Source organism: Molossus molossus, unplaced genomic scaffold (assembly GCF_014108415.1).
Source record: "Molossus molossus isolate mMolMol1 unplaced genomic scaffold, mMolMol1.p scaffold_m16_p_5, whole genome shotgun sequence".
Lineage (NCBI taxonomy): Eukaryota > Metazoa > Chordata > Mammalia > Chiroptera > Molossidae > Molossus > Molossus molossus.
This window is the reverse complement of record NW_023425388.1, coordinates 41166329-41181671: the sequence shown is the minus strand read 5'-3', so window position 1 is coordinate 41181671 and position 15343 is coordinate 41166329. Positions and strand designations below refer to the sequence as shown.

Sequence of the window (15343 nt, the reverse complement as noted above, 5' to 3'; positions counted from 1 at the left end):
AGCAGTAACCCTCTTCTTCATCCACCTCTAAACAGCATCCATATGATTCACCTAGGACCGTCTTTTCTCGGCAAATACAGGAAATCCATGTGGAAGCTAACATTAACCTTCTCTTTTTGGTTCCTTACTTCACTAAACATGTAAACTAGGGAACCTTTCACAACAGCACGTATGATAACAGTGTAACAAACTACAAAATTTTGAAGTTACCCACTGGTTATGTGACATCCATGAAGCTTTTCCCAAGAACTCATATTAAGGCCTGATAGAAAATATTTTCTAAAAATCAACACATTATGGCAAGACAGCCGTATGCAAACTTACCTTAAAGAGAAAGACTCGTCTTTAGAATTGGTTGATATACAGAACCCAACGTGTGTGGGTACAAATGGGCTCACTGGGAAGCACGGGGAAGCAGGGGGCCAACAACGACCATTTCTTGTCTTAGCCTCTGACTATAAGAGGTTACTCCTGCCCTAAAGAAGGTGTGTCTTATTCTGAGGTCATTACAAATTCAATCAATTAGTTCTTATTACCTGTACATCCAGCAGTCTTTGCACCTCAGTTTGGCCTACCTGGGCTTCCCAAGATGGAGACAATGCACTGGTTCAAGTCTCGTAGTCTTCAAAGCACGTGTGGTTCTTATTATCAATTAATAAAGCAGCATCACAGATTTGTGTTACAATATCATACCTCTGAAAATGTGCATCCCCTCTGTGAAGAATGTGATGGTAAGTTATGTCTCTCAGCTTACAAGGTCACTCTTGCACCATGGCAAAGTCACCAGTTCAGAACTCCCTGAAACATCTTTCCCAGACAATGCCCCCCCAACACGCACTTCTTCCACACCTACCTGAAAGTCTTCTTAATATCTTCTGCTTGGATTGTCTCGAGAATCTCTTGGTATAACTGGTGATCAAGTGTTCCTGAAGGTGTAGCATTTGAAGGGCAATTTTTATGTGCATAATAGCCTATCAAAATTCCAAAAATAAATAAAATGGTGGCTGTACAAAGTATTTTTAAAAGGCGGCAAAAGCTGCAGTGGTTGCTCCTGGGTGCAGATCTCGCGTAGCGGGGGGCAAAGTCAGATTCCTCTTGAAGTCGCTGAAACCTGCCTTTGGGTGACGTCGCTGGTTGAATGGAATCAAGGTTGAGGTCCGCAGTCTCTGAGTTCTCCAGGTTCTGACTCTCAGCACTGTCTAGTTGGAACTGGTCAAAACCAGGCTCCTCCAGTTCCTTTTCCATGTCCCACTCTAAGTCAAGGGCAGTGGCTTGAAGATCATCGTTGTCTAAGTACTGGGAATGTCCCGGAGCTTTTTGATCTGCACTAACTTTCTGATAGGCCATCTTTTTACCTGTAAAAACAGGAGAGGTATAGTTTCTTAAAATAAACAACACAGAAAACCTCTGTGGTGAAAACAAAACAATAACCCTAATTATGTGTCCATAACATTTTAGTGATTATAATCAGCAGAAATGCATTGCCACCATAGGAAAAAAATCACATATAAGTTAATTATTTATGTTTTGCTATTGATGTTACTATAGAAAAAGAAGACTAAAAATAAAAGTAGATGGCACTTGGTGAAAAAACTTATGGGAACACAAAATACACACACACACACACACACACACACACACACACAATTAACCATTGAAGCGCTGGAGGATAAGTCATAAATGCACAGTTGCATTGAGGATAATGTATTACAATAAAGGCAAAACTTAAGCTTACTAATTTTCAAAATCACATTAATAAAAAAAATAAGAGCAGAAAAAATAAAACTGCTATTTGGTAGGTTAAGGGGAAAGAAACAAAAGACTCTGGAATGACTTACATGGCCAGAGCTAACTTTAAAAACACAAGTTCAGGATAAGAATAGGCAGAACAACTAAATGAAGTAGCAACTTTATAAAAATACAAGAAGCAAGATACAATATATTACTTAGTCATGAGTCATCAAAAGAACTGGAAAAATTTAAGGCTACCATAGAAGACTGTGATATTCCATGGAATTAACGACATGAATTCGCCTCACTCATTGAACTTTAAATAAAAGTCTGGGATGGCATCCATCCAAAAAAGAAGGCTTTTGCCAGGCTAGGAGAGTTTGGTTTCGTAACCTTGCTGCAGGAATGGCAGATGGAGGTTTTCCTCCCCTACACAGTTTTGGATGAGAGTTTATTGTGTCCTGCAGAGTGGTATTAGGATAACTAGGCTAATTAACTACAAGTGGTCTTCAGTCTGTATTCAGGAGCCCACTGGTGTGTTATGGTTGCAGATTAAGAGTATTTATAACTAAATTTTCTGTGTATTAGATATGTCACCCCAGCTGGAATCTAAAATCCCTCACTATGTTTTGTGATTTTTCTATGTGCCCCACTATAGGTAAAGAACAGAGCTCACCTGACAACTGATTAGCATATTGCCTGCTAGCGAGTGTTGACAAATAAACTCTAATGAAAATGATACAAACAAGGACCCTTATAAAAGAAACTGTTACGCACAGAAGTGTGGGTATACACAGCTCCAATCCTGGCTGGCAGAGGCTCATATGAATTAAAATGTTCTCAATATTTTAAAAAGTTCAAATATAATTAAATATTAAACTTTACAAAATAAAAATTGTAATTCTGACTAGATTCTCATCTATATCCTATAAACTAGGATTTCCGCTTACCTAGAGTTGAGTCAATAAAGATGCGAATCTAATGCATGTCAGTACTGGAATAGGTCCCTGTTCCTCAAGAAAGAACAATCCACTCAGAGAAACAAATACGTAAACAAACAACTAAGTCAAAATATGCAAAATATAAAGGAGAATGGGGGTGATTGATTCTACAGAGTACGGGAACGGGTTTTCCAAGACACCTCTAAGGTACTTTTGACAGAAGAGAAGGAGTTAAGTAGGGCAGACCCGCCTTGTGAGCGGAGGGCACCCTGGCAGGGGAACTCTATACACGCAGAAGAATGAGAATGCATGGTGTGTGGGCACCTGAAAATCCCAGACTAGTACACTGTGGCTAAAGATGCAGCACATGGGCCAGAGCTTTAGAGAAAATCTAGGGAAGTTGAACTTGGACAAAAGGTCCAACTTCTCTGCAACCCAGGGTATTCATCTGTGAAATGGGCATGATAATAATACAGACCTATAGTGTTGTCATTGGGATTAATTGAGACAGTGAACCTAATACATCCATTGAATGCTGCATAGGTCAGAAGGGACCTTTCTAGTATTAGAAGAGGGAGGACTGTCAAGGATTTCTGGAAGACATAAGACATGTACAATAATGTAGAAGAAATCGTATAAGTTTGTAAGACCCTGTGGAGAAAAAGGTTAGATAATATTCATGTACACTCACACACATACGTATGTAATAGTTATTGGCCTGTTTGTTTGTTTTTTTAACATTTAGTCTGTATGTAGAGACTAAAACAACCCATGACACGCCAGTTACTATCATGCAGGCATTTACTTGGTACTATATATGCAAGAATAGCCTCATCCTTCCCCCTTTCCTGCCCTGCTTTCCTTCGGCTTGGCCTGGGTTCCAAAATGATTCAAGGAAGTGCAGCATTTTAATTCTGCCTCTGGTCACATCAACACAATAGACAAAGGGAGTAACAATGGAGTTAGTGATCCGAGTAACATATGGAGTTAGTGATCCTTGGATTGGCTAGGAGATGATGGAGGAAGGGTCCAAACCACACTTAGTTAAGAAGAACAAGGAAGAGGAGGCAGAGGAGGAGGAAGAGGAGGAGAAAGAAGAAGAGGAGGAGGGAGGGGGGAGGGGGAGGAGGAGGAGGAGGTGGAGGAGGAGGAGGAGGAATAAAAGTAGAAGAGACTAGAGGATAGAGAAAATCTAAAGCAAGTAGAAATAAAGAATCTCTAAAATTCATGATTCTAACCCTGTCATATTCCAGAAGTGGGAACTGAGTTCCAAATCTGAGTGATTCTATTAAGGCTGAGAAAGTGATATTTGGGTACATACTTCTTAAGGTAAGTGCGGTTTTATAAAAATATAAGACTGAAAAGTTGGTGGTAAAGTTTTAAATATGTAAATTCTCCACAGTTCAACTTATTTTAACATATATTATAAAATACTGGGACTTCTTAGCACTAGTCAATTTTTTCCTGTTTGGCTTAAACATCAATACATTCCTGCTATCTTGACATGCTATTATGACATTTACTTCTTTAACTGTTCAGTTCATGTATTATTGATTAATTTACTGAAACACAGTCCTATTGTGGTTTTCTAGACTTTTTCCCCTCCCATTTTAATGAATCAAGTCTCTTTCTCTAAAGGCTTTTTCAAAAATTGAATTATAGAACATAGTTTATATTGAAGGAAGACTTGATGCATAGGAGTTACTAGTAAAATGTGAGATCTGTAATTCTGACGTCTGATACCAACAATCAAAGTCATTTCTCCACCAACTGCTTAAAAAACAACTGCAGTGATGGTGCAGAGTTTCCATTTCTGGCCTGACAATAGGCATTCCATCACATGCACGTCGGCAATTTAACGCTTTTCAAATATCAGACAGAGCCATCAATTAGAATGTAATGCAGACACAGATATTAACTCCTCATTATGATGGATATCTGCCTGACATCCTTACTACCACTTTGGACTCATTACACATTTATACATTTTCACTAAACTCAATCGTCTAGGAGAGCAGTATCTGGGTAAAGGTAGATGGAGCCACTTGATGTAACAAGTTCCAAGTATTTCAGACAAACTACCAAGGAAATGAGTATGTGATAACATGCACAATGAAGAATTTTAACCACTTAACAGTCTAAAAATAGACACACACACACACACACACACACACATACACACACATAAATATCTCCATTTCTTTAAAATTATCTTACTTTAAGGAAAATAGGATAGCTTTTGCAAAAATATAACATAAACTCTGCTCTCACAGTTTTGTTTTCTTTAGTCAATCAATCTATCTAAAATAAACTCCTCAAAAATAAAACTGAGTGAGAAGCCCAATCGATGAGGCTCAGTGGTTGAACATTAACCCATGCAACAAGAGGTCACAGGTTCAATTCCTGCTCAGGGCACATGCCCAGGTTGTGGGCCAAGTCCCCAGTGGGGGTCATGCAGGAGGCAGCCAATAGATGTTCTCTCTCATCAATGTTTCTATCTCTCTCTTCCACTCCCTTCCTCTCTCTCTAAAATCAATAAAAAAAATTTAAAAAAACACAATTTTTTAAACTGATAAAATACTAAGTAGATAAAACTTTGATAACATTCAGTTTTGAGTGAGAACAAACTATTCAACGGGTCCCCCCGAAATACAGCTTTCTTTAAAATACAAATGCCCGTGAAACTAGTAAAGGACACATCACATTTCAATTCCCAACTGCAATGAAAATATTACATTATAAAAAGAAATCTTCAGCAAAATCAGCATGTCTTAGATATCATATATTATGCCATTCGACCATATATTTTCTATTACTGATGCATAAGATTCATTTAATTTATACCGTCATTTTACTTTACAGCTACTCCACATGAATAATTTAAAACAAGAATTTAGAATCTACCCCATGAATCTTGCTCTAAAACATAAGTACTTTGGTGTAGGGCCAGGTCATAGAAACTTGCAGCATTTCTTTAAATAGAAATATCTGTACCATCCTTACAGTCTATACTGTGCCAATGGTTTTTTCTTTTTTTTTAAATATGTTTTATTGATTTTTTTTGGAGAGAGGGAGAGAAAGAGAGAAACATGGATGTGAGAGAGAAACATAGACCAGCTGCCTCCTGCATACCCCCTACTGGGGAGTGAGCCTGCAACCAGAGCATTTGCCTTGAGGGGGAAGCAAACTTGGACCTCTCAGTCCATGGGACAATGCTCGGTGCGCTAAGTCACACCGTCCGGGCCTACTGGTCTTTTCAGTAAAGAGCAATTTTGGGGAAAAGTTGAATATATTTTCCATGTTTTCAACACATCTTATTCATTTAGTTTAGATCCCTTCCCACCCAGGCCCACACCAAAGGCTAAATTGTTTTTAAAATCCAATATACTAAAATGTTTATTTTTTTTTATAAAGAGTAGTTCTCCCTTGTTTGTAGAGGAGAGTTCCAATACATCCAATGGATTCCTGAAATGCAAGATAGTGTAATGCCCTATATATACTGTGTTCCCTATATATGTATACCTATGATATAGTTTAATTTATAAATTAGGCACAGTAAAAGATTAACAACAATAATAATATAGACTAATTATAACAATGGACTGTAATAAAAAAAAAATATGTGAATGTCAGCCGTCTCTCAAAATTTAAATTTCTGAAAAATTTCCAAAAACATTTTCACCCACAAATGTAGTGCCTTTTCCATCTTAACTAAATACCGTATCATGCACTGTGGCTGTAACTTTTGCAGTTTTGAGGTGCCACCAAAAAACTAGCATGGATTTCTTTTTCCTTCTTCACAGTTTCGCAAATAGAAAGTTTATTCTTACTGTCGATTTTAGCAACTTTAGCAGTTACAATATTGTTCTTTCCTTATTAAGTCAAGAACTTTCATCTTTTCCCTTAAAGAAAGCACTTTCCAGCTTCTCTTTGGCATATGCAAATTGTCTGCATCACTACTCTTGCAATTTGGGGCCATTATTAAGTACAATAAGGGTGACTTGAACACAAGCACCGCAGTCCCAGGACAGTCGATCTGATCACGGAGTCGGTGCCTCAGTGACTGACAGGTGGGGAGCATCTATAACGGGAGAGGCTGGACAAAGCGAAGATCTACCTTTGCAGGACAAGACGGACAGCAGCAGATTTCATCACTCCACTCAGGCCACACAACTAAACACTTATGAATTGTTTACTTCTGAAATTTTTCATTTGATATTTTCAGACCACATTTGACAGCAGGTAAGTGCAAGGATAGAAAGCAAAACCATGAATAAGAGAAGACTACTTTACATTTATCCCTTTATAAGGGAAAAACAAACAAACAAACAAAGAGATACAGGTTGAATTAAGAGGTATTTCAACCCCCGCTCCAGGCTATAATAGACTTAGATCAATAAAAAATAAATTTGTATTCTTACTGAGCATATGATTAGTTTAAAAAATAAATTGATACTTCTGAATGTTTTTTTCCCCACACATTTTTTACTGGGTGAAACAAAATAAATTATACAGAAATAAAAGGTGAATACTAAAAAAGGCTCAAATTTTAATTTATAAAGTACAGTCTCTGACTGCTGCAGATCATACATGTTAAACAAAGGTTTAATTTAATAAGCTATATATTACTAATGCCACTTAAAAATATAATCACGGCACTATTACTTTCTTGCTCAGCAATCACAATGAGGGAATTTATTACCTAATGACCTGGCCTTATCAATCTCTAAATTGGCAGGCTCTATAGGCAGACTACCTGGTTCAAATTCTAGCTCTGCTATGCAGTTTAGACCAGTTATTTTAATATCTTCTTGCTTAGAGTCCACATTTGTAAAATGGAAATCATAAATGAGATAAATGACTGAAGGTGCTTATAACAATGTCTAACACATTGTAAGAGATTTGCTAATAAAGGATCGCTCCAGAAATTCTATATAGTTTAAGAAATTAGAAATATTTGGAGCTTACAATTTTAAAGTACAGTCTTGAATAAATCAAATTATGACTGGAGCCTTATGTTTCAATAACAAGAGCCTGGAGTTAGTGGGAAATGGTGTGGTGTGCTCCAGCACTTTTGAGAGCGGGAAGCAGCTGTTAATCATTGGCTATAGTTCAGATAGATGAGAGTGAAGTGTGGCTAATGTTACATAAAAAGTTATTGCATTTGACTTACCACCAACAATTTTATATTTTGTTATGGCAGAGTTGAATTCCTTGTTAGTCTATTTCCAAAAATAACAACAAAAACAGAGCTTTTCCATAATACTGAAGAGTTCAATTTAATAGTTCCAGGAATTAGTGAACATTAATTATCAACAGGAGTTATATGTTTGTTGTAGAAAAACATATTCATCATAGGTGGTTGACATGATCCATTGACTGTGATGACACCAATAGTATTTTAAACTCAAAACAGTGTAAATCTTATTAGAATTAGGAATGCATCTAAAGGCTTTCTTACTTGTATACTTTATTTTACAAGAAAAATAAATAAATGAATCTGGTAGATTAACTTTAAAACATAAGGCAGGTTCTCAATTTCCTATGACAGTTCTATGATTGAATCTTTATTGTACGCTGGGAAAAAATATTCATATAGCATTTCCTAAAGCGCTGAATGTCAACTCATTTGCTGGTTTGAGCAGATTGATTTGAGGCAAAGGCATTTTTTAGAAATGTCAGTGCATCATCAAAAGGTATTCATTATGCCCCTTCATGCACTATACTTTAGATGCTATACCAGTGAACTATATGAATACCCAGAGGAATTTTTAAATTTAAGTTTAAGAATATTTCTTATAGGCTAAAAACAGTTGACATAAATGTTTCAGTGTGAACCTAGTTTGTACAAATAAAGCCCATATTTGTGGAATACATTTCTGTTGTTGAAAGCTTTAATGGCTTCAATTTGAAAGCAGGGCAAAAGATAAAACTATAAAAACAGTAATTCAGAAGACTCTATTCCCCGATTTAATTTTCCAGTATAATGAGATTTTTTTTCCATCTGGTTTTGTGAAATGGCCCTGGCAATTGCTATAGTGTCTGTAAGTGCATTAAGAATTTCTTATTTAATTGCAATGTTGTGTGTCAACTGCATGCAAGAAATGACAATAATTATTTGTTGTTCATGCTTCACTAATTGGATAAGGAGTGTATATGAAGTAAGGGGAAACAATTATTTGTGCTTTATTTTTAGAAAAAAAATTACTCAAAGCCTACTCTTAAATGGGTAATAGTACATTGAATTTAGCAGATAATAAAGCTGGAGAGTATAAAACTCACTTGACTCTGGGGCTCGAGTTACCTTGATCGCTAAATGATATGTAAAAGGTATCCTTATAGCATGCCAAATTAATGAACTATAAATTGCAAAATGCAGTCAAAACCATTTGAGGGAAAACTATTTTATGAAATCCAGCAGGTTTGTGTAAATTTGTTTTATATTGCTTGCATATGTATGACCACCTGGTCAGTTCCCGGAGTGGGCTGCCTTTCCTCAGGTACCTGTGTGCAACTGCAATTACCGTGTATAACGTATAACACACTCCGACTGAATGGTTAATTGGGCCCACCTGGGTTCCTGTATTTATGGTAATGTTTTTCAATATTAGAATGATACATTTTAATTTACGATTTGGCAAACAGAAGAATTTGTTTAAAGGAACTAAAACAATACAGAGAATATTCTGTGTTTCCTGAACAGGCTGTTTGAACATTTAGCATTCTTTAGAATATATATGGTTCAAGTTGAAGACTAGCCAACATCACAAAACTCTTTCCACTTTAGGGTGTGTAACAGTTCTTGGTCCTGTGTGGACACTTTTCTTGGTCCTTTTGGTATTTTAAGTCTACCTAGATTCTAGATATCTTTTGTGGGGGGGAGGGTGGCCTGGTCTCCATTTGCATTTATAGTAAAATCTCTAGAAGTACTGTATTTATTTATGACTACAGTATTTACATCCTTTCCACCTGTACTTGAAGTGCCTTACATTAGAAATGTACATGCACGAGATAAACGAAACCACAAAAAATACAGAATAAAGAAGAGTGAAGGAGCGAAAACGCGGATAGTCTAGCTAAAGAAAGCAGCTATAACTGCGTTTTCATGGAGCTCTGAGCTCCCCGTAGTCAGGGCAAACAAGGCGTCCGTCCGCGGGTCTGCTCGAGTTCCTGCAGCCTTCGCCTCATCTCACTGGCTAACGGATAAGGCTGTCAGTCTCCGCTGAAGGGTTGGCCTTTAATTTTGTTTCCCTAAGTTATCTCTTTTCGTAGTTGCATATTTCCATGTTGGGAAGATACGTTTCTCTATCTAGTCAGAGAAATCTATGAGTCTCCTTATTATCTTTTATACTTAAATTCTGATACATAAAAACAGCATTCCCATGTTATGTTATCCAGAATTATATGCTAATCGATAACTCACTGAACTCTTAAAATGAGCCAGAATCCACTATAGATTTGGGCTTTACATCATTACTTCATATAATCAAATAATCCCGTATGTTAGGTACTATTATTCCCATTTTACAGATGAAGTATCTGAGGTTTACAGGTTAAGTCATTTCCCCAAGTCTTCACAGCTAGTAAGTGCAAACAGCTGGAGTATCACACCCACTTCTCAAATTCCAAAACCTATACTTTTTCTTTTTTTTTTTAATCCTTATCCGAGGACATTTTTCCATTTTTTGTTCAAATAGAGTGGGAGGGAGAGAGCAAGAGAGAGAGAAACATCGACATGAAACGGACACATTGAGTGGCTGGCACCCGTACAACCAACCAGGGCCGGGGACAAACTGCAACCAAGGTACACGCCCTCAGTGGGAACCGAACCTCAGTCTCTCGGGACCACAGGCCGACACTAACTGCTGAGCCAAACCGGCCAGGACCCAAAACCTATTCTTTGAAAATTTACAACATTCAGACTCTTGAGAAGTACCCAAAGCTGGCCAAATGTTAACAAAATCAGAGATCTCACTGGTTTACTAATCCCCAGTATGTCACAAGTGTGACCACAAGCAACGGGAGTCTCTGCCATTCAATCTGAAGCATCCTGCCTGGATCCTTAGATGTCTAAGGGCTACTCTGACTCCAGGACCTAAAAGCTCTCAGTTGTTTGCTCTCCACGCGCCCTGGCAGGCATCAGTGTTTCCCAGCACCATGGTGCTGAATGAGGGAGAACTGCTTCCAAGTGCATCGCTTTGAGGAAAAGACTACAACCTCTACTTTAGATCTCTTCTTAGCAACACTTTCAACATTTCTCTTTTCTCCTGCTGCTAAGGGACAAACAGCAAAACAACTCTGCTTAGAACTTGAAAGCTACTGTGCACATTCAACCTGCTTCTGACCTGTTTTCAGCTACTAAAACCCTTTGCTCCATCCTGTCCAACTCCCTACTAAGTGTGGTTTACACTGGCCTGAGAGAGCTTTGAGGGTGTCAAGAGTTAACACATCAATACAATCACCACTTGGCTCTCTGAAAGCCATCTGCCAGAAGCCTCTTAGCTTGGTAGATACACTGCAATTTTGGATCCTTTCAGCCAGCATGAACAATCTTAAATTGCTGCTTTTTGACTATGGCTTTTGGATTTCTAGGAATGGATGAAGCTTTTATCTACATGAGGGCTCTGAGCACTCTATTTTTCACATTTTTTTAAAAGGTACTTTTTAAATATCTTTATTCTTCAAATAGTATCAACAGGTTTCTACAAACTGGAAGTGCTTTATTCTAAAGTGGACACTGCTGGATTGCCGAAAATCCTCACACAGAAAGGCTGACTCAGGCCCCAAGTGGTAATCCAGGGAAATGCGCCCAGATTTCTGCTTTCCGTTTCCTGAAATCGCTCTTTTCATAATGGTTACTTTAGGGCGTTATTAGGAAAAAGTGTTAATATATCATGATACTGAGATTTACTGGTGGGAAAGAAAGCAGGCCAGAAAAACACCTTTGTACAATATGTTTATGTCCATTCAAAATTCAGTTAGGAAAAACATGTATATCATATGAACCATCCCAAATTTACACTGGGTAAATTCTGGGAATCTGTAATTTAGCGCATGATCCAAGGGTAAGATGCAGATGTAAAAATCTGACCATTCAAACTATTAGACCATGAGCTAAAGTTTGTGATTTAACCTAAAATACAATAATAGAAATCCATTGCAGTTAAGAGCATGATATACTCCTTATAAGATAAATATTATATTAATTAATTCATTTAATCTTTGGGCTAAAAATTAGCTTAAGTGAATTACTATGGTTTCCTAAACAATAGGAATCCATTCGTGGTAAGAAAACTAAGAATTGTGAAGCTTTCTATTGACAACTGATGGTAGAATCCAGATGAAAATGCTTTTCAAGAATTATCTCAAGCAATGACAAAAAAAGAGAAACAAATTCCCCAAAATGTTGCTGTTCTTGGTTACTTCTAAAATGCCATATTCATAAATATACATGCATTTGAAGATAAACAAAGATGTATTTTTGCAATATTTTCTTCTAGGCTCCCCACTGATACAAAAAAAAAAAATTATATCTAAAAATACAAGTGACAAAACATTATTTTAAAGTAGAAAATTCAAGTTCTTTCTATAAGTGACCTTTTCTTATGTACGATAATACTGGAAATTGTTAACCTTTTCAATAAAAGAGAATGTATTACATATGAAAAAACAGGATGAAAAACACTATAGCAATATATTATATCTGTATGACAGTTTGACATTAAAACATTAATTTTATTACAAATTTGCATACATGCACACTAATAGTTTTGGGTAAATTAAAGCAACTAAACAATTTACCAAAACCTATACTGGATACTGCTAATGTCATCTATATTTTATTTATAAACAGGAATATTATAAAAAATGAAAGACCTCCAATAGCACATGAAAGTAATGCTGATACAAAATTAAATGTCAGGCAAAAGGCATGAAAATACAATATTCACAAAGACGCTAAATGTAAAACATTTAACAGAACTTTTATATAATTGACACCATTGAACGGTAGTTTATAATAAGGCATACAGACTGTTTAAATTCACCCAGCACTTCAATTTTCGATGTCAAATATGATTACTTTACCAAAATGAATTGTAGTTTCTTTTTTCATTTATTTTCTTTCTTCCCATAATATATCCTTTATCTTCTTTTAAAATTTTTTGCCTCACTTCAGCCTTTTCCATTATTTCATTTTTACATTTCTATTCTTATGTCCCTACTGCTGTCTTAGAAATTCATTGAAAAATAATAAAATAACTGACCCAAAAGAGTTCATTTTAATCTTTTCTATATATTGAGAATGTTATATCTTAAACTATAAAGAACCAGTGGATTTTTCAGATTTAAAATGATGACCTAATGACCAAACCATTCTCTACCATTACAAATACAACAAATCTTGAGTACTGAGTCTTCAAAACAAGAGTAAAACTCAACATGTTCTTAACCTGCCACTTGTGAGTTCTATTCTGCAACATGCTGTATGAAGAATTAAGGACCCTTCTCCCTAACACTTCAATAAAGACTCCCTTTGGATATTGTGACTGGTGAGACTTCTCATTCCCGTCATCCTCTGTAACTATAACCTGAAGATAGCCCCTAAACAAAATCTCTGCATCTCCATCATACCTTAGGAATCAAAGCATTCTTTTTTCTTTTCTTTCTTTATATTGTTTATTTTTAATCCTGTAAAAAAGGGAGTTCTTTCATGGTTCCCTGAGTAAATTAATACGCTTGAGAGCCCAACATAATAGAAATAGTATAGCTTCCACCTGAAAAGAATCATAATCTTTAAGGATATAGAAAACCAAATTAAGTTCAGGAAATAGGAACATATATTGCAATGTAAGTTGTAAATAGTTTAATTGTGCTGAAGTGAATGGTATTAGGGAAAAACAGCACATTTACGTACCACTATATATACCCTCTACTTATATTAATTCATTTAATCACCAGAACAACACCATCAAGTTACCATTTTATCATCCTCACTTCATAGATAAGTGCACAGAAGAGAGAGAGTGGAAGCCCCTCGCTCTAGATCACACGGGATCTAAAGCCAGAATTTATTCCAGAATTTGTGTTGTTATTCAGTCTGTTATGACAGAAAACTATCACATGAAATAAAGTCCTAACAGCCCTGGTTGGTGTGGCTCAGTGTTTAGAGCGTCAGCCCACACACCAAAGGGTCTTGGATTCGATTCCCGGTCAAGAGTAAATACGTGGGTTGCGGGCTCGATCCCCATCCCTGATCAGGGCGCGTGCAGGAGGCAACCAATCCATGTGTCTCTCTTACATCGATGTTTCTGTCTGTCTCCCTTTCTCTCTCTCCCTTCTACTCTCTTTAAGAAAAAAAAAAAAAATTGGAAAAAATATCCTTGGATGAGGATTAACAACAACAACAATGAAAAAAAAAATTAAGTCCTAACAAAATTTAGTAGTTTGTCATTTGCCCATAATCTTGACTGCTGTGGAGCTTCCTTAGAGTCTTTTAGAGGAAAAGGCAGAAGTGAATAAGCTCACACATTCACACATGGGTGTAAGCTGCCAGTCTACGGTCTCACTGACCGTACTTGTGGTTTCTCCAAATATACTTTACATGCATCCTGATAGCTACTGCCTGCCTACGCTTGTGATCTTAATCAATTTTTAATTTTCAATAGACTTCTTCTCTCCAATCTGCTCCCAAGAATGATTATTCATATTTTCTATTGCCCACAATTTTTCTTTAAGTTTTATTTGTCAGGCTTATTTTATTTTATTGCCCACAATTTTTATAATAATTCTTTGACCATGTAAATGTTTGTTGGACCAAACTCATAATTTTGACAACCCCTGCATTATTAACAATTTCCTCACATTTATAGCTATGGTTTTTCAGGTATACATAGATACCCTGAGCAATCATTTAACTTAAATGTGGCAGCTCTTAAAGTGACAGACTGAATGATAGTGCAACATTTATTTCCTAATGTGTCTTATGAGAACTGCAGGTAAGGTACGAATAACTTTCACAAAGAAGGAATCCTTGGAGCCCTGAGCACAAAGAAGTCCACCTACCCTGTTGGAGAGACCATGTGGAGAGGCCCTGAGACCATATGGAAAAAAGGCTAAGCCCAGGCGTCTAAACCCAAACGCCAATCATGTGAGACCAGACCACCCACCAGCAGATTTCTACTGAGTGACAAGCTTGTGCAACCATAGAACTGGCCAGCTGACACCTGCCCGTTTTCCTGATTAGATAATAAGACATAATAAAATGATGTTGCTCAAAGCTGCAAATTTTGGGCATAGTGTGTTACCCAGCAATAAATAATCAGAATACCAGTAAAGCTATTTTTGGAAAATACAGATCTCACCACTGTCACTTGACAGATTAAAAGCCTAAGGGGTGTTTTATTCTGCACTAACATGACATTTTACACTCTCCTCTCCAAGGCTATATACAGGACCTCGATGCCTCAGCTGGTCTTCCACTCCGACCCTTTGCTCTGCTCCCTGCTGCCAAGCACACACTGCTTGCTCTCCTCTGCCTGGGGTGTCCTCCGTTCAGACTCCGACTGCAGTTAATTTGTCTCATTATCTTTCATCTTTGTAGCCTAGCACAATATCTGGAAACTTGTAGCTGCTCAAAAAAATAACAGGCTCCAAATAGGTATAGCACCTCG

The 15343-nt window shown here is 36.9% G+C and overlaps 1 protein-coding gene across 1 annotated transcript in view; it reads right to left on the bottom strand.

Annotated features, from left to right (window-relative positions):
• The window catches only part of NAALADL2 (N-acetylated alpha-linked acidic dipeptidase like 2), an 881081-nt gene that overhangs the window by 667448 nt on the left and 198290 nt on the right, over window positions 1-15343 (bottom strand). The window contains exon 2 of the mRNA XM_036243146.1: window positions 854-1355. Within this exon, the coding sequence (XP_036099039.1) occupies window positions 854-1355 (502 nt within the window). The remainder of the gene's footprint in view (window positions 1-853; window positions 1356-15343) is intronic.